This window comes from Mobula birostris, chromosome 1 (genome assembly GCF_030028105.1).
Source record: "Mobula birostris isolate sMobBir1 chromosome 1, sMobBir1.hap1, whole genome shotgun sequence".
Taxonomy (NCBI): Eukaryota; Metazoa; Chordata; class Chondrichthyes; order Myliobatiformes; family Myliobatidae; genus Mobula; species Mobula birostris.
Genome location: NC_092370.1, coordinates 207348465 through 207367342, shown reverse-complemented (window position 1 = coordinate 207367342; position 18878 = coordinate 207348465). Strand labels below are relative to the sequence as shown.

General features: G+C 35.6%; 1 protein-coding gene across 5 annotated transcripts in view; it reads left to right on the top strand.

Annotated features, from left to right (window-relative positions):
- Nucleotides 1-18878, top strand: part of mark3a (MAP/microtubule affinity-regulating kinase 3a) — a 178579-nt gene that overhangs the window by 134516 nt on the left and 25185 nt on the right. For 2 of the 5 annotated variants that reach the window (XM_072269970.1, XM_072269950.1), the window contains exon 16: nt 4133-4159. The exons of 2 other annotated variants lie outside the window; for them this stretch is intronic. In XM_072269970.1, the coding sequence (XP_072126071.1) occupies nt 4133-4159 (27 nt within the window). Of the gene's footprint in view, nt 1-4132; nt 4160-16302; nt 16397-18878 lie in introns of those variants that run through there. One more of the 5 variants, XM_072269988.1, reaches the window with a different exon arrangement.

The window sequence follows — 18878 nt, the reverse complement described above, 5'->3', positions numbered from 1 at the left end:
TCTTATTTAGTCCCACTCTTTGCAATCTGCCAGTCAGCCAGTCTTTTATTCATGCTAGAATCTTTCCTGTAATACCAAGGGCTACCAAGGGCATTGTGTGTGGTACCTTGTCAAAGGCCTTCTGAAAATCCAAGTAAACATCCACTGACTCTCCTTTGTCTATGTTGCCTGTTATTTCCTCAAAGAATTCGAACACATTTGTCTTCCAAGGCTCCTACTTAAGGAAGCCTTGCTGACTTTGGCTTATTTTATCATGTGCCTCCAAGTACCCTGAAACCTCATCCTGAATAATGGACTCATATCTTCCCAACCACTGAAGTCATGCTAACTGGCCTATAATTTCCTTTCTTTGCCTCCCTCCCTCCTTAAAGTGTGGAGTGATATTTGTAATTTTCCAGTCCTCCAGAACCATTCCAGAATGTAGTGATTCTTGAAAGATCATTACTAGTGTCTCCACAATCTCTTCAGCTATCTCTTTCAGAACCCTGGGTGTATTCTATTCCATCAGGCTGAGGTGACTTAAGACCTGTCAGCTTCTCAAATACCTTCTGCTTAGTAGTAGTAACTACACTCACTTCTGACTCCTGACACTTTTAGATTTCTGACACATGGCTAGTGTTTTCCACAGTGAAGACTAATGCAAAATACTTAAGTTTATCTGCCATTTCTTTATCCCCTATTACTGCCTCTACAGTGTCGTTTTCCAAGAGCCCACTCTCACCTCTTTCACTCTTTATATATCTGAAAAATGTTTGGTATTCTCTTTTATATTATTGGTTTCATATTTCTTTTTTTCTCGCCTTTTGGCTTTTTTTGGTTGCCTTCTGTTGATTTTTAAAAGCTTCCCAAGCCTCTAATTTCCCACTGGTCTTTGCTATATTATATGCCCTCTCTTTTGCTTTTATGCTGTCTTTGATTTCCCTTGTCAGCCACAGTTGCCTCATCCTTCCTTTAGAACAGGGGTGCCTAACCTTTTCTAAGCCATGGACCAATACCATTAAGCAAGGGGTCTGTGGACCCCAGGTTGGGAACTCATGCTTTAGACGAATACTTCATCATTCTGCGCCTTCTGAATTCCCTCCAGAAACTCGGGCCAATACTGTTCTAACATCATCCCTACTCCTGTCCTCTTCCTATCAACTTTGCCCAGCTCCTCTTTCATGCCTTGGTAATGCCCTTTACTCCACTGTAACACTGATACATCTGACCTTAGCATCTTCCTCTCAAACTGCAAGGTGAATTCTATCATATTATGATCACTGCCTATTAAGGGTTCCTTTACATTAAGCTCCCTAATCAAATCCGGTTCATTGCACAACACCCAGTCCAGAATTGCCTTTGCCCTAGTGGACTCAAGCGCAAGCTGTTCTATAAAGTCATCTTATAGGCATTCTGTAAATTCCCTCTATTGAACCTGATTTTCCCAGTCCACTTGCATATTGAAATCCCCCATGTCTGTCATAAGCTACCCCTTTTGCATGTTTTTTCTGGCTCCCTTTGAATCTATATTCCACATCTTGGTTACTGCTTGGAGACCTGTATATAACTCTCATCTGATCTTTTTACCATTGCAGTTTCTTAATTGTACCCACAAGAATTCTACATCTTCCGATCCAACGTCTTCTCTTTCCAAGAATTTGATTTCAATTTTGTTTTACCAACAGAGCCACCCACACCCCCTCTGCCTATCTGCCTGTCCTTTCAATACAATGTATACCTTTGCCAATCTCTAACTGCGCTGCAAGGTCATGTATCTTATTCTGAGTGTGTTCAGATATAACACCTTTAGTACTGTATTCATTACCCTTTTCAATTTTGCTCCCATGTTACACTTCAAATCATCCCGCTGACTAATATGTCCTATCATCTACTTGCCTTTCTTCAGTCTTACTACACAATGCATCTACTGGTACACCACCTACCCCATCCTCAGCCCTATTGCTCTGGTAAATTAGTTTAAACCCTCCCCAACAGCTCAACAAACCTGCCTTGCAAGGATATTGGTCCCCCTCGGATAGGTGTAACCTATCCTTATTGTACCAGTTATACCTTCCCTAGAAAAGATTCCAATGATCCAGAAATCTGAAATCCTACCCCCTGCACCACTTCCTCAGCCACTCATTCATTTGTGCTATCATTCTATTCCTACCCTGCCTAGCACATGGTACTGGGAGTAATCCAGAGATTACTGCCTTGGAGGTCCTGAGTAGAGGCAGTAGTAGACATATGACCCCGAGCAGTTTGCTAGTATTAAATAATTTGCTGCATCATAAAGTTTTTCAGAGTATTGTGGACCTTCCAGTGCATCAATCGATTGGGTTTCAAGTATAGCTACTATTTGTATGTCGGTGAAAACATGAGTGAATTCACACTGCAAAGTCCCATGAATGACAGGAGAAACAAACCAGTTAAAACTGTTTTAGTAGATTTAATTGGACTATATTCTAGAAGAACTGTCTTGATTTTTAATTAATACAATGGGTTCTTTAGTTCCTCATGGGGAATTTAAGAGATCTGGTTAAAACAAAAGCAAGTAAGATTCCTGACTAGTCAACAAACTTTGGATTCAGATGTTGGATTAATACCATTGGACTAAAGTGGTATTACGCCAATTGTCCAATGATGTAGAAATTTTTGTGATGACTTTTTTTTTGCTTTAACAAAGTAAATGATTTGCGTCCCTTTCGCAATACCAGTATGTTCCTTAGTGCTGAACTTAAGTTTTGAAAAATATACTATTTGAACTATTCTAGTGATATGGTTGTATTAAACCGTTTTAAACATTAAATAATATAGTAACTTCAATAAAATATGTTCATATTTAAAGTGATGTGCAAATGTTTTAGTATACAGTGCTATTTAGATTTGTAGAGGTGCAAATTCAAATTGAGTACCTACAGATTTCAGTTTTTTGATTCTTAAAATATTGCAGTTCTCTATTATTACATTTTCATTGTTCACTACATTATTGTATGGCCATCTTACTTAGAAGCTGTGAAATAACAAATATTTGGAAATAGATTCTTAATGAATCTCATTGAAACATCCTTAACAAACCAAATAAAGTGTAATTCCAAAATAGATTTTGTTTTCTCTAGATGTGACAATGGATAGAGAAAACAAAATTTTGTGGAAAATTCAAGGTGTACTGGAATTTTTTTTTCCTGGCTTAAATGTAGTAGCGTAACATAACATATAACAATTACAGCACGGAAACAGGCCATCTCGGCCCTTCTAGTCCATGCCGAACTCTTACTCTCACCTAGTCCCACCGACCGGCACTCAGCTCATAACCCTCCATTCCTTTCCTGTCCATATATCTATTTAACTTTAAACAGCAACATCGAACCTGCCTCAACCACTTCTGCAGGAAGCTCGTTCCACACAGCTACCACTATCTGAGTAAAGAATTTCCCCCTCATGTAACCCCTAAACTTTTGTTCTTTAACTACAACCTTGTTGTGGTTTGGAGACTTGTATGCTTGTTCATTATTTGCCATGAAGATTATAAATATGTAAACAAAAAAAGGAATTTGATGGATTCATGTGAATTTGTAGAACTTTCTCATGAGGAAATCGTAAGTAATGATACTCCACCAAAGCTAAAATTGAAATGAGTAGCTATAAAATGAATGATTTTAAAATTAAGAAACATGAACAGATCTTTCTTTGGTTATTAGCACAGAACATACTATAGTAGTAGTTGTATGTAGGCTTATATTCTTGAAACTGGATTCTATTGAAATCAACAGAGTGTATTTCACAACTGGTGTATGATGCAAGTCGCCATTATATTGAGTGTTTAGCAGAATTTACCATAACTAAATTTCTCTTCAACTAGATTTTCTGTGCAGTCAGAATGTGCTACAAACTTGATCTAAGTTATTAATGTAAACAATAGTGAGGAAATTCATTTTGGCTAACAATATTGAGCTATTCCTGGGTGGACTGTTGGGCAATCATAATCTTCTACATGGCTAGAATCTAAATTGCATCTGTAGCTTTATACCGAATCCTATCATGGCATCTTTCTCATTACTATTGTTTGATTTAGGCATAAAACATGCAATTTTTCATATTACATACATTTGGATTTTATTTACATTTTTGCTTCTCATTTTTTTTTATTTAGAAACATGTCTTTCAGGTTTTCCAAAAGGTAGGATTTATAATGTGATGGCTTGATCTGCAATATTAGCAGAAACCTGATTTCACAGCCTTGATAACTCAATGACTTGCTGCTAACATGAGAAAATACTACTAGCTTACTTAGGAGATTGTATACTTTTAGACAATTAGTGTTGGGGAGCAGATTAACCTTAAAAAGCTCTTAAAAATAGCTATAGCTGAGCATGCTTGTCACCTGCTATTGTATTAGATTCATAATTAATTAAATATCTGGGTTCATATTGCTTTTCTACTAATGTACCAAGCATGAGTATGGGTGTACATTTGTTTTTAATTGAATAATGAGCACTGTCAATCCAAAATCTTCTGAAATAAATTATGTAAAATACTGTCGGCTGAGGAAGCAGATTCTGTGATTGCAGTACCAAAGTCTGTTGCAAAATGTGTGATATAGAATTCAAGTGATGCAGGAGGAAATGGATTTCCGTGGTAAATGGCATGATTTTCAGTTCCATTTATGCATTTTAGAGCAGATGATTTGCCATACCTCATGGAAAAGTTTTGTGTTAAGACAGAAATGCTAGAAAGATTCAGCAGGTCAGTCAGCATCCATGGAGAGAGATCTTATTTGATGCTGGAGTTTGATGACTAGAAAAGGAGAGGAAAAACATTTTGAGTTGTAGATAGGTATAGCAAGCAAACAAAGAAAATGCCTGTGATAACATGATCAGCAAGAGAAACAAGTGCTGGCTAAGAGAAGGTGGTAAAGGCATGTTAGTTACAGTTGATCTGTCTAGAAAATATATAACTAGAAGATCAATGAGAACAACAAAGGTAATGATGGTAAGGCAAGAGAACCACTCTTGATCAGCATGATATCAGGTATTCATTTTGTTCCCTCTGCCTCTTCCTCCATCTTTTCAACTTAGCGCATGTTTGATTTCTAGTGTTTTTTAGATCTGAATTGCTTTATTTCCTTCTCCAGAATGCTGTCTGTCTGCGTAGTATTTCCCACATTTGCTGTTTTATTTTTGGATTTAAGCATCTGTGAAGAATTTTGTATAGCTAATGAAAGAACTTTTCCCTTCCGTGATAACAATTTTGACTGCCCCAGCCCTATATGAATATCACACAATGATAACACAGGAGTTTCACTGTAGGAAACTTTACAATTGCCACAGTAGCTTAGGAATTATAGTATTTTTATCTAGAGATGTAATATATTATTTATAATGGTTAAGAAAATAATATCCTGTTTCCCAGATACCAGCCTGAGTTTTGCTGAATTTCCAAGGTTATGATTGTTTTTATTGTGTGCTTTATTTACTGGATTCATTTATTAGGAGAAAGATCACTGTGATGGCAGACTTAGACAGAGAGAGCTTCAGATAAAGAGAGTTAGAGATGCTGTAACATTAATTAAGTCTGTAATTATGTTGTACCAAAAGATTATATGCATATGTTGCCTGATAGCTGAATTGCGCCACATATTCTGCTGTGAAATTACTGGAATCCGTAGATTTTAAATGAACTGATATAAAAGGTAATATAAATTTTTATAAAACTGTTTGATATTTCAAAAATCATTTGATGGTATTAAATGTGATTTTTTTAAAAAAGTGATAGGTTAATTTGGTTAGTACATTGGCTACTTCGTTTGTAAACTGGATTTATTATAGATTCATAGTGTTGTTGAGTGGTGGAGGCATCAGGGAATGAATCCTGGATGATTAAAAAAAATGCTGCATTCTTTTCCAAGTCTACTGAATTATAATATTTATAAATGATATTGAAAAAGATGGCACCTGCTCAAGCAAGCTGAAGAGTGGGGGGGGGGGGGGTCACGTGATGACGTGGGATTGAGATGTGTAAATCCAGCTCTCCCGCAACAAATCAGTAAAGTACCGTTTAAACAAAACAAAGTTAATAAATATTTTCTGAAAACTATTTATAAACTTTGTAAGACTACTTTACGATATGCCTCCTAAACCGCAACAAAAGAAGTCTGCTGTTGCGAAGCAGCTGCGAGAGGGGAAGAAAAAAGGGCCTACTGCAACGATGGAGCCTCGGACTCAGGTTGGATCTCCTTTGGTAGAATAGGGAACAATGGCGGTGGTAACGGGTTCTTCGAAGAAGACACCGGAAATGCGCATGCGCAAAGAAGAGCGCATGCGCAAATCGACACAACGCAAACTACAAGAACCGACAGCCACTGCAATTGAAAATGACTCAGAGTCAGAATTGGATTCTGCAGAGAACACAGATGATGAAGAAGAGGAGGAAGAATTGGAAGCGATTGGAAGTAAAGGAGATGATAGAGACATAAGAGAGGCTATATTGCAATTAACGGCTGAACTAAGAAAAGTAAGAGAAGAGCTTAGAGATACGAAGATGTGCTATAATAAAGTTATGGAAAGACAGGACAAAATGGATAAGAAGCTTCAAAAGATGGAAAGAGCAATGGGGCATATGAATGATAGAGTGGAAAAAACAGAAAATGACCTGCTTGTCTGGAACTCGGAAAGAAATCGACTCTTGGAGAAAGTAGACATGTTGGAAAATTTCAGTAGACGTAATAATATTAAAATTGTTGGTCTTAAAGAAGGTACAGAGGGAGAAAAACCAATAGAATTTTTTCAAAAATGGATCCCGGATGTTTTGCAAATGGAAGAGGAGGTTCGACCAATTGAAATTGAGCGGGCACATAGAGCTCTAAGACCAAAACCAAAAGATGACCAATATCCACGATCGATTTTAATAAAATTCTTAAGATTTCAAGACAAGGAAAGGATTCTACAGGCAGCTGCTCGAGCTGCCAAGGATAGAAAAGGGCCATTGATAATTAAAGGGAACAAAGTTTTTTTCTACCCTGATACAAGTTATGAACTTTTGAAGAGAAGGAAGAAATTTAATCCAGTGGAAAAAACCCTATGGGATCATGGTTATCAATTTGCACTGCGTTATCCTGCAACCTTGAAGATTTTTTTCCCTGGTGGAGAAAAAAGATTTTTTGATGACTACCAGAAAGCAGAGCAGTTTGTGCAAGATTCTCTGAATATTCACCAGATACAAGAACAAATCCAGGGGAGCGAGATAGATTGAAGATGAAGATTGGGTTAAAGAATGGACTTGTTGGATTTTTTGAAGCTGGATGAATGTATAAATATATCATTAATTATACGAGGGGGGTAAGAAAGGTTAAAACTGGAGCAATATTAGTTGGGAATAGTAACATTAATTTTGCCTATATATATATATATATATATATAATTTTTTTTTGTTGCGGGGGAGCTGGAAGAAGCACTGATCGATTGCTACGCTAATCATGTGTGCAAGCGTGGCTTTTGCCACGACCCGTAAAATGGAGGGGGGGTAGTGTTGTGTATCTTTTCATTCACAACATTAGTGGGGGGGTATCTTGTTTTTTCTTTTTTTGTATTCTTTCTATCTTTTCTTTTTGCCTGGAAGATTGGGAGGGAAACACATAGCAACATGGTGAAGTTTAAAGAGATCCCCCAAGGAACTACAAGAATTGAGAAGATAAGTAATGTTTTAGATTGGAGTAACTTTGTTAAGAATAATGACTAATTTATTGAATTTTTTGAGTTTTAATGTTAATGGGCTTAATGGACCAGTGAAAAGAAGAAGAATCTTAACACATATTAAAAAAACGAAGATAGATTTAGCTTTTTTACAGGAAACGTACCTAACAGAAACAGAACATCAGAAGCTAAAGAGAGATTGGGTGGATAGTGTTGTTGCGGCTTCATTTAATTCAAAAGCGAGGGGAGTAGCAATTTTGATCAACAAAACGTTACCAATTAGAGTACAAAATGTAATAACTGATTCTGCGGGGAGATATGTGATTATACATTGTCAACTTTTTTCTGAATTATGGACTTTTATGAATATCTATGCACCAAACGAAAATGATGCAAAATTCATACAAGAAGCTTTTCTGAATTTGGCGGATGCACATGAAAAAATATTAATTGGAGGAGACTTTAATTTTTGCTTAGACCCAGTCTTAGATAGATCAACCAAGGCTGTAATAAAATCGAAGGTAGTAAATTTAACTTTATCATTGATGAAGGATTTAAATTTGATTGATATATGGAGAAGAATCAATCCTAAAGAAAGAGACTATTCGTTCTATTCCCATAGACATAAAACTTACTCAAGGATAGATTTGTTTCTATTATCAATGCATATTCAACACAGAGTGAAAAATATGGAATATAAAGCAAGAATATTATCAGATCATTCCCCTTTATTAATGACAATAATAATGGCTGATAAGGAAGAAGTGGCTTATAGATGGAGATTTAATTCAACATTATTAAAACGTCAAGATTTCTGTGATTTTACGAAAAAGCAGATTCAATTTTTTTTGGATACAAATTTTCATTTAGTGGATGATAAATTTATATTATGGGATGTGATGAAAGCATATCTTAGGGGCCAGATAATAAGTTATACGTCTAAAATTAAGAAAGAATATATGGCAGAACTAGATCAATTGGAAAAAGAGATTACAAAAATAGATAAAGAATCTCAAAGATATATGTCAGAAGAAAAACGAAGACAACTTGTCAATAAGAAGTTACAATATAATACGCTTCAGACATATAGAACGGAAAAAGCAATTATAAGAACTAAACAAAGGTATTATGAGTTAGGTGAGAGAGCACATAAAATTCTTGCCTGGCAGTTGAAAACAGAACAAGCTTCCAAAACAATAAATGCAATTAGAACAAGGGCAATTAAAATATCTTATAAACCTCTTGAAATAAATGAAACTTTTAAAAATTTCTATTCTGAATTATATCAATCAGAATCCCAAAATGATGTTAATGAGATAGAAAGGTTTTTATCACAAATTTCTCTTCCAAAATTGAATTTGGAAGAACAGAAGGGATTAGATATGCCTTTTACATTAAAAGAAGTTGAAGAAGCTTTAGGATCACTCCAAAGTAATAAATCTCCAGGAGAAGATGGTTTTCCACCTGAATTTTATAAAAAAAATTTAAAGATTTATTATTTCCTCTTTTTATGGAACTAATACGTCAAGCAGAAAAAATACATAAACTTCCAGAATCTTTTTCAACAGCGATTAATAGTATTGCCAAAAAAAGACAGAGACTCTATGAAACCAACATCATACAGGCCTATTTCTTTATTGAATACGGATTATAAAATAATAGCAAAAATTTTATCGAATAGATTATCTAAATATTTACCAAAATTAATACATATGGATCAAACAGGATTTATTAAAAATAGACAATTGGCAGATGATGTAACCCGGCTACTCAGTATAATTCATTTGGCACAAAAAAGGGATGAGAAGAGTATTGTAGTAGCTTTGGATGCAGAAAAAGCATTTGATAGATTAGAATGGGATTTTTTATTTAAAGTATTAGAAAAATATGGGTTAGGAACATCTTTTATAAATTGGATTAAAACTTTAAATTCTAACCCTAAAGCTAAAGTAGTGACAAATTCTCAAATTTCAACACCATTCCAGTTAAAAAGGTCAACTAGACAAGGTTGTCCATTATCACCTGCTTTATTTGTACTGGCGATAGAGCCATTAGCAGAACGAATCAGAATTGATCCAGATATTATGTGTTTTAGAGTTAATCAGGAGGAATATAAAATTAATCTTTTTGCCGATGATGTTTTGATCTATTTGACAAACCCACAACATTCGTTACATAAATTATCTTCTAGATTGGATGAATATGGGAAGGTATCAGGTTACAAAATAAATTGGGATAAAAGTGGAATTTTACCTCTTACTAAAGGAAACTATAGTCAATGTCGATTAGTAACCCAATTTAGATGGCCGGTAAATGGTGTAAAGTATTTAGGTATAAGACTTGATAATGATGTAAAGAATTTATATAAATTTAATTATTTACCACTGTTGAAAAAAATTCAAGAAGATTTTGACAAATGGATGATACTACCAATAACATTAGTAGGTAGAGTCAATATTGTAAACATGAATATATTTCCTAGATTACAGTATTTGTTTCAAACGTTACCAATACAATTGCCACAGAAATTTTTTCAAGAGTTAAATAAATGTGTGAGAAAATTTCTTTGGAAAGGTAAAATGTCAAGAATATCATTGGAAAAATTGACATGTAAATTTGGGTTAGGAGGGTTACAACTTCCAAACTTTAAAAACTATTATAAAGCAAATCAACTTAGATTTATTGCATCTTTCTTCGATGATCAAAAACCAGCATGGTTTAAAATAGAACTAGATAAGATAGGAGAAAATAGACCTGAAGATTTTATATATAAATGGGAATCTAAATGGATACAGGAAAAGAAAGAATCTCCTATATTAACACATTTGATTGATTTATGGAATAAGATGAATGTTGATAATGAAACACAGAAATCTCTATTAGCAAGGAGATCTTTGTTTCAAAACAGACTTACTCCTTTTACAATGGACAATCAACTTTTATATAATTGGTACCAAAAAGGGATTAAATTTATAGGAGGTTGTTTTGAACGAGGTATATTGATGTCATTTGAACAATTAAAGGATAAATATAAAATATCTAATAATACTTTCTTTTGTTACTTTCAATTAAGGGCTTACTTAAAAGGTAAGCTGGGTCAAACAATGTTTTTGCCAAAACCTAATGAAATTGAAATTTTAATTCAAAAAGGGAAAATTAAAAAATTTATTTCTTGTATGTATAATTTGATTCAAGAACAGACAATTAAACAAGGAACCCATAAGTCAAAGCAAAAATGGGAAACAGATTTGAATATTAATATTGATGAAATAAATTGGTCAAGACTCTGTCTTGACAGTATGACAAATACAATAAATGTTCGACTTAGATTAGTACAATATAATTTTTTACACCAATTATATATTACACCACAAAAAATAAATAGATTAAATTCAAATCTGTCTGATAAATGCTTTCGGTGTAATCAAGAAATTGGTACTTTTTTACATTCTACTTGGTCTTGTTTTAAAATTCAACCCTTTTGGATAAATTTAAGAGTCTTATTGGAACAAATTACTGGAACTCAACTTCCACATAACCCTGTATTATTTCTATTAGGTGCTATTGAAGGGATAAAACCGAAACTTAAATTGAATAAATATCAGAAAGAATTTATAAAAATTGCATTGGCAGTAGCTAAGAAGACTATAGCAGTTACTTGGAAATCTGATTCATATTTAAGTATGGATCGTTGGAATAATGAAATGGCTAGTTCTATTCCACTCGAAAAAATTACTTATAATTTAAGAGATAAATATGTAACATTTTTGAATATTTGGTGCCCTTATTTACAAAAGATAGGATGGCATATTTAAGTGCTCCAATAAAGACCTTGGTCCCTTGGGGAAAGTAACGAATAATTATACCAAATTTATTTTGAATCCCATGGAGCATGTGGAAACCTTCCAACACCCAGGCGGTTCTTTTCTTTTTTCTCTCTCTCTTTCTTTTTAGGTAGGACTATATATATGGGGGGGGGAGGGTTAAGGGGAGGGGGGAGGGTAGATTTTATCTTTTCATGTATTCTTTTTGATAACTCAATAAAAATTATATTACAAATAAAAATAGCAAGCTAAAGAGTGAAGTTTATTATGAGATATTTATCGCACGTTGTGGGCAAGGCAAAACACATGGAAACCTATTCAGAGTGCCATTGACAAAATGGTAAATAAAACAAAATGAAGTTGGGGTTGTGTTAGATTTACTGACCATTTACAAGGTATTGTCACATTGGTAAATTAAATCAGTGTTCATCTTCAGGACATTTAACTAATTGAATATCAGTTGTTCTGGCCTTTGCATAAATAGGTCACCTACCATGAAAAAGGGTACATTACTATAGAGCAGTAAGTGACAAGATACAAGAATTCTGAAGAGATGGTCAAAAGAAGAAAGCTTTACAGGTGGACAACCCTGGAACATCTGGATGTCAAGGATGCATACATCATGATACTTTTTATCAACTACAGATCGGCATTGATGTATGTGGAATTGAGAGAGGAATTCAAAATATTTCCTTGCTTTATTAATTAATATCTTTTCTGAAACACTATCCATTGACCAGACTTCGCTAGCCAATGAGGGAGCATACACCTGAGCTCATAGCAGGCATTTTATTATATCTCAACAGAATGAAATTTCCTAGAGAAAGGTATATTTAAAGACTAAAGAAAATGGAATTTGGGATGAGAAACTACAACTTCCAATAAAAACAGGATAAAATTTCCCCCAAAAAATGCAGTGAATAGGGAAGACCCATATATATTTAATAGATAAAATCAACTTCTATCACTTCCACCTGGCATAAGATTGTCCAATGCTCTTTACTAGCTAGGAATAATGGCGTCATCACTGCATACAACCTTTTTCAAATAACGGTGGCAAAATGAGGTTAAATGATGACAATACGCCATAGAAAGAAATCTATTTAATGTTAAATATTAACTTAATGGGGCCTGAGTAACTGGTTTGTGGGTTAATTATTGTAAGATGTGAATACGGGAAGGAAACAATATAAAGCGCCTTGTTGGGAGATTATATGGATTGGAGAGAGCCTATGATTATAACTTGCATCAGATACCTTTCTCATTCTGGGTGTTTATGTATTCCTTCAAATACTTTAAAAATTTATCAAATATCTGGTTTATTTCTTTTGATAATCTCTCAGCTCTCAGTTATTGACACAGTTTGTGTTGTTGCCAAATTTTGAGCAAATGACCACAGTTTAATGTTAATGTACTTTTTGACAATGAAACAGCAAAGTAATTTTCCTACTGACATTTTTATAATACTTTTCATCTCACTCTAGGAGATTACAGTATTAAGGAAAGAACGCAAGAGCATAATGTGTTCTGTGTACTAAGAGTATTCAGAAATAATAAGGTGCTTGAGGAACTTAGCAGGTCAGGCAGCATCTATGGCCCAATGCCTTCTATGCTCACTTTGATCGCCAAAACATGGAGGAACCTTCACAAACTCCTATAGCCCCCAATGGCCCTGTGATTTCAGTCTCTGAGGCTGATATGAGAGCATCCTTCAGGAGAGAGAACCCACAGAAAGCATTCTACCCTTTTGGGCTACCTGGCTGAGTACTAAAGACCTGTGCTGAATATCTGGCTGGCGTGTTCACTGATATCTCTAACCTCTCGCTTCAGCAGTCTGAGGTACCCAACTCCTTCATGCAGGCTTCAATTATATTGATGCCTAAGAAGAATGTAGTAACCTGACTCAATGACTTATCACCCAGTACCGCTTACGTCCACTGTGATGAATTGCTTTGAGAGGTTGGTAATGTAACATATCGACTTCTGCCTAAGAAGTGATCTACTCCAATTTGACTACTGTCATAACAGTTCTATAGCAGATGCCATTTCATTCAACCCTGGAACATCTGGACAGCAAAGATGCACACATCATGATGCTCTTTATCGACTACAGATCAGCATTCATTACGATCATCTCTTCAAAACTAATCAGTAAGCTTCAAGACCTTGGTCTCAATACCAAATTGTACAATTGGAGCCCCAATTTCCTTTCTTGCAGACCCTAGTCAGTTTGGATTGGCAACATCTCCATCAGCACGGGTGCACCACAAGGCTGAGTACTTTAGCCCCATGCTCAGCTTATGACTATGTGGCTAAGCATAGCTCCAATGCTATATTTAAGTTTGCTGACAACACCACTGTCATTGGCCAAATCAAAAATGACAAATCAGCATATAAGAGGGAGATTGAAAATCTGGCTGAATGGTGCCACAACAACAACCTCTCAGTCCATGTTAGCAAGACCCAGGAGCTGATTATTGACTTCAGGAGGAGGAAATCAAAGGTCCGTGAACCAGTCCTCCTCAGGGGATCAGAGGTGGAAGGGTCAGCAACTTTAAATTCCAGTGTTTTATCATTTCAGAGGATCTGTCCTGGGCCCAGCACATAAAGTCCATTTACGAAGAAAGCATGTTTTTTTTTCTATATTTGCGCAACTTTTTTTTTGCATATTGCTTGTTTGTCCTGTTGGGTGCAGTCTTTCGTTGATTCTGTTGCGTTTCTTGGATTTGCCAAATAAGCCCGCAAGAAAACAAATCTCCGTTTTGTATATGGTGACATATATGTACTTTTATAATAAAGTTACTTTGAGCTTTGATCTGTGGAGACTACTGGACAGTTGATGTTCAGGTCAAGACCCTTCATCTGGACATCTGGTCTACATGCAGAACTAATACACTGTTAATTCACGGACACTTGCAGGAAAACACGGAAACACTGACAGAAAGGTAGTACCGCCAGAAAGACAAGTAACCAATTAGAATAATTTCCTGTTGCTGTTTGAGGAATAACCATCCTGGGCAATTAGCATCTTGTTCTTCATTAAATATCATCGTCTTCAGTTTAATCTCATCAGAAAGATTATATATAGATTATTGTAGCATTCTCTTGTACACTATTGAACAATTACCTTAATTTATGTGTATCCAATCCTGGAGTAAAGATGGAATGACCCAGAAGTAAGTGCACATTGCTGTCTTGCATATAAGTCATTGTGATTTTACAGATCTTCCCACTGGGATTTTGCAGAAAACACTGTGGATTCACCAGTGTTGCTTTGGCAAATCTAGCTTGTGGTCTAAGCAAGAAGAAAATTTGACAGTTAATTAAGATTTTCCCAGAACTGTCAAGGACTGAAAACTGTCAAAAATGTTGAAAACCTTAGAAAACTTTGAAACAAAGGTCAAGCATTTTCAAACATTTCCAAAAATTTAAAACTATGCCAGCATAACATTGGATATTTGTTTATAAAGATCCTTGAAATTTTCTTCAAGTAGTTTTAAATTTTAAATCTTTGGATATCAACTTTCAAGTTATTCAGAACTAATGCATTCCATTGAAATTAATGGAAGCATATCCTTTACATCACAAATGTCCTGATGCAGGATACTTTAACAAGTTCATTATCCCAAGTGGTGAGTAACCAGCCCAAGTTCCTGCCTGCAGTATCATACGAACACTGAAATCTCAGTGTTATCTGTTTTGTAAGTTAATGATGGAAAACACTGAAAGTCTTCACATTATTGCTCAGCCACATTTTGGCTATCAAGTTTAAAGAAATAATTTCATGCATATTTTAAAACACATTTGTACTTTATTCTCAATATAGAACTGTCCTCAATTACTAGCAGGGCAGTTCAGTGACCTTCATTTGACAGTTAAATAAAAATCACTATCTATATCTTGCCTCCAGTTGCCATGTGGGCATTTAGGACATTGGAATGTTTAAAACAAGTTAGAATTCTGTCAGTTTATTGTGGTTAGACAATTGTTATGAGCCTTGACCTTCTTGTTGTTGAGTATACGCTCATAAAACTTACTTGAATTTCTCTTTTTCAACTGTTCTTTCCTCTGTGTAATGTATAAATACTTTAAATTGTTCAGATTCAGAAAAGAGTTTACAGACCAGCCAGTGATACGTTTCAGAATATTTTTCAGAATGTGCATATTGACCTTTTGCTCTAGGGTTTGGTGATATTTGTAAACTAGTTAATTACTGCAAACTATTTCATTATCACTGACCAAAGGAAGTACTGGAGACTAATGATAAAGTATTGAAAAATCACATAATCCAAAAGTATAGCAGCAGTTTTTAATCATGAGATATGGCTAAAATATTTCCATTGACTTTAATAGGTTAGAATTATCCATTGGCTTCTGATTTGGATGATAACCTGTACTTATAAAGTAACAAACCAGTCTGCAGATTATTTAATTTTGCGCTGAAGGAGTCTGAAGTTGAGAACTTCTAATTAAATATATAATAAGTATATAAAATTAAATCATGTATAAATTAATTTATATATAATATGTGTAGTTTTTTAAAAAAGAGGGGGAATGAGTAGTAATAATACTTCTTTATGGGTATATATAAGAAATAGGAGCAGGAGTAGGGCATCTGGCTCATCGAGCCTGCTCTGTCATTCAATAAAATCAAGGCTGATCACTAATCACCTCCGCTTACTTACCTTTTCCCCATAACCCTCAATTCCCCTACTATGCAAAATAGATGCTTTTTTTTGAAAATGCATAATCCACATAACTAGTTCAAAACTACTGTGATATTTGAGATTTTTCTTTTATAATTTCAGCTTCTGGTATCTGTGTTGCTAGCAAGAGCAACATTTATTGCCCAACCTTAATTTTCGCCAGGAAGCTGGTGGTGATACACTGCCCTGAACTTCTCTCTCCAAGGGCACGGTTTGAGATGCAGTTCCAGAATTTCGACCCAGTTCTCCTGAAGGAACAGCAACATAATTCCAAGTTGAGGTGATGTGCTGCTTGTAGAGGGAACTGTAGGTTCCCACAAGCCTAAAGCCCTTGTTCGTGGCACTGAAAGTTATGTATTTGGGAAATGCTGTTAGAGTAGCCTGGACATGTAAATGCAATGGATTTTTTAGATTGTACAGTATATACAATGCAAAATTACACAAATGCTGCTGACAGGAAATGAAATATGGCTACACTACCAATGAAGCAAGCTACTTTGTCCCAAGTAGTGTCAAACTTACTGAACACTTGGAATTGTAGACAAGTTTTCCACCATGCTTCTAACTTGCGCCCTGCTGTTGCTGGAAAGGATGTCAGGAAGTTGAGTTAGTTTCACTGTAGTATATCCAATTTCTGATCCTCACTCCTCACTTGTAGTCACAATATTTATGTGACTGATCTAGTGTTTCTAATTAATGAGGTGCCACTGTAATTTGATGTTGGAGGTCTCAGCAAAAGTAATACCATTGAATGATAAGAGTAAGTTAACTTCATTCTTGTTGGAGGTGATCATTACGATTCTGGCACAAATGTTCCTTGGGAGTCTGGACTGAATTAGCTAGTTTGGATTTGATCTGTCATTGGTGAACACACATACCGGGCTTTATTCCATTTTCTCAGGTTGATGTTGGTATTGTAACTGTACTGAAATAGTTTGGCTTAAAGTGCATTTTTCAGGATGTTATCTAGAGTCAGAGTAATACAACATGAAAATAGGCCTTTCATCACAACTGGTCCATGCTGACCACTGTATCGTCCCTGCTAGTCCCAGTTGCTCATTTTTTGCCTTTAACCCTCCAAGTTCCTCTTCCACATACCCATCCAATGCTTAATGCTGGAATTGTGTCCATCCAATGACTACTTTCTTATTCCAGAATCTCACTGGCCTCTGTGTGAAGAAGTTCCTTCTCAGGTCTCTTAAAGATCCTCCTCTCATCTTGTGGAGAGGATCCTGCCACTCTCTGTATGTCCTACCCTGATTTAATTGTCCAAAATGCATCACTTCACACTTGGTCCATCTTTCTGACTGATCAAGATCCCTTTGCAATTCATTGTAACTTGCTTCACTATCCACAAGGCCCCTTAATTTTAGTATCATCAGCAAACTTGATATTTCAACCATGTTACTATCCAAATCATTTACATCATTAATAAATAACAGACATTCATAAGACCCGAAGAAATAGGAATCCATTCAGCCCATTGAGTCTGCTTTGCCATTGGATTGTGGCTGATACATTTTCGCTCTCAGCCCTACTCTCCTGCCTCCCCCTCCCATAACCTTTGCTGTTATTAATCAATAACCTATAAACCTGTGCTTCAAATGTAGACTATCATTGTCTATAACTACTATAACTATTTTAAAACATAGAATTGTGTTAACTGGACCCAAAGTGCTCCCCAGTTACCACTTCAGTTACTTGGCCTGCCATTTTTTTAAACAATAAACCTGATGATTTGACCTTCATGGCCATCTGTGGCAATGAATTCCACAGATTCACCACTTACTGGCTGAAGAAATTCCTCCTTGTCTGTTCTAAATGGATGTTCTTCTAATCTGCAGCTGTGTTCTCTGGTCCTAGACTCTCCCACTTAAAACATTCCCCCTCTATCTACAAACGTAGATCTGTCAATATTCAGTAGGTTTCAATAAGATCCTCTCTCCCTGCCCCGCACCACCCCCCTTCTAAACTCCAAGGAGTACAGGCCCAGACCCACCAAATGCTCCTCATGCATTAACCCTTTTATTTCTGGGTCTTTCTCATAAACCTCCTCTGGACCCTCAAAGTTCAAAGTGAATATATTATCAATGTACGTATATGTCATATACTATTTTGAGATTCATTTTCTTGCAGGCAGTTACAGAAAAATAAATACAATTGAAATTATGAAAAGCTATACATAACAAATACTGAGAAACTTTTAATATGACAAAAGAGAGCAAATATGCAAATAATAAAAAAAAATGTAAATAAGTAGTAGAGAACATGAGTTGTAGAGTCCCTGAAAGTGAGTGTAGGTTGTAGAGTCAGTTTAGTGTTGTGGTGATTAATGTTATACACAGTGGTTCAGGAGCCTGATAGTTGTAGAGTAATAACTGTTCCTGAATCTGGTGGTGTAGTAGCTGAGGATCCTGTAGTACCTGAGGATCCTGTACCTTCCAGAAAGAAGAGGGTATGACCTAGATGGCAGGGGCCCTTGATGATGGATGCTGCTTTCCTGTGGCAGCATTCCTTGCAAATGTACTCAGTGTTGGAGAGGACTTTGCCTGTGATGGACTGGGCTGTATCCACCATTTTTTGTAGATCCACTCTCCCATGCCAGAACATCCTTTCTGAGATACAGGGCCCAAAACAGCTCACAATACATCAAATATGGTCTGATCAATGCCTCAGTA